The 1,382-nt window shown below is 50.5% G+C and overlaps 1 protein-coding gene across 1 annotated transcript in view; it reads right to left on the bottom strand.

The window, feature by feature from the left end:
• Positions 1–674, bottom strand: part of LOC102496070 (olfactory receptor 13G1-like) — a 3,127-nt gene extending 2,453 nt beyond the window's left edge. Inside the window, exon 1 of the mRNA XM_006162034.1 lies at positions 5–674. Within this exon, the coding sequence (XP_006162096.1) occupies positions 5–674 (670 nt within the window). The remainder of the gene's footprint in view (positions 1–4) is intronic.
• Between the last annotated feature and the right edge of the window lie 708 nt (positions 675–1,382).

Raw genomic sequence — 1,382 nt, 5'->3', positions numbered from 1 at the left:
AGGCGGGGAAGGGCGGCGACGATGAAGCCGTAGGAGATGCAGGTGAGCGCGAAGTCCCCCACGGCCAGGGTGATATCCGCGACGTACACCATCACTTCATTGACCCTCACGGGGCTGCAGGACAGAGCCAGCAGCGGCGGGATCTCGCAGAAGAAGTGGTCGATGGTGTTTGGGCCACAGAAAGTCAGCCTCAGGATGAGACCTGTGTGCACCCAGGAGTTGGTTACTGCGATGGCCATGACGGTGCCGAGCAAGGCCACGCACGTGCAGTGGCTCATGATAGTGCTGTACCGGAGGGGAAAGCAGATGGCCACGTAGCGGTCATAGGCCATGGCAGTGAAGAGAACCATCTCGGCCCCCAGGGACCACGTGAAGAAGAAGAGCTGAGACATGCAGCCCCCGTAGGAGATGGTCTTGCCGGAGGCCAGCATGGTCCCCAGCATCTTGGGCATGATGCTCGTTGTGCAGATGATGTCAACGATGGCGAGTGCCAGGAGGAGGACGTACATGGGGGTGTGCAGGGTGGTGTTGCAGGCGATGGCGACGACAATGAGCATGTTGCCAAGGAAAGCCACAAGGTAGACCAAGAGGAAGATCAGGAAGAGCAGCCCCCGGAGTTCAGGTGTTTTGGCCAGGCCCAGAATTATGAACTCGGTCACCACGCTGTGGTTCATTCTGCTTAGGGACTGAATGGCGGGCCTGGGCAGAATGAACAGCTGAGAGTTAAATGGATCTGTGTGCGGATAAGAGACAGCACGGAGTGTGTGCGCGCGTGTGTGTGTGTGTGTGTGTGTGTGTGTACTCGGGGACGTCATTATTGCTTTTATACCGCTTCACGGCATGGATCCCTCAGGATGGAGTTCTTTCTTCCAGGCAGTATCCTCTGTCCAGAACGATCCCATTCTCAGGCTGGTGTTCTTCCACAGCCATCACGGGGAAACTACGCCAGAGATCAGGAAGGAAAGTATAGGCAAAAGGAATTCCGTCAATATGTTAATATTATCTCTTGACTTGAAAATTGCCTGGGTATAGGTTCCTTCTCTCTCTACATGCACACACATATCCAATGGAAATAGATATGAATAATTAGAAATCTTAATCACTCAGTTAATTGCATGGTATTTTCGGGTGTCTTCATTGAGCCATATCTGACTAATAATATTTGGGACAATAGAAGCTGACAGGACTAAATGTAGCGGAAGCATTTCAAGGGGGAGATGCCCACACTAACATTGCGGAGCTGTGTATTCACTGACTGATATATCGTAGTACAGATACACAACATTTTAGTCAATGACTGCGCTTACATTTTTCTATAATTTGATGAGTACTTTGCTAAAATAGAGTGAAATAATTATTTGCTTGTTTTCATATATGGTAAG

The sequence above is a fragment of the Tupaia chinensis genome, unplaced genomic scaffold, assembly GCF_000334495.1.
Source record: "Tupaia chinensis unplaced genomic scaffold, TupChi_1.0 Scaffold139513_1, whole genome shotgun sequence".
NCBI lineage: Eukaryota > Metazoa > Chordata > Mammalia > Scandentia > Tupaiidae > Tupaia > Tupaia belangeri.
The sequence above is the reverse complement of the archived record's forward strand: the minus strand, read 5'-3'. Positions and strand labels throughout refer to the sequence as shown.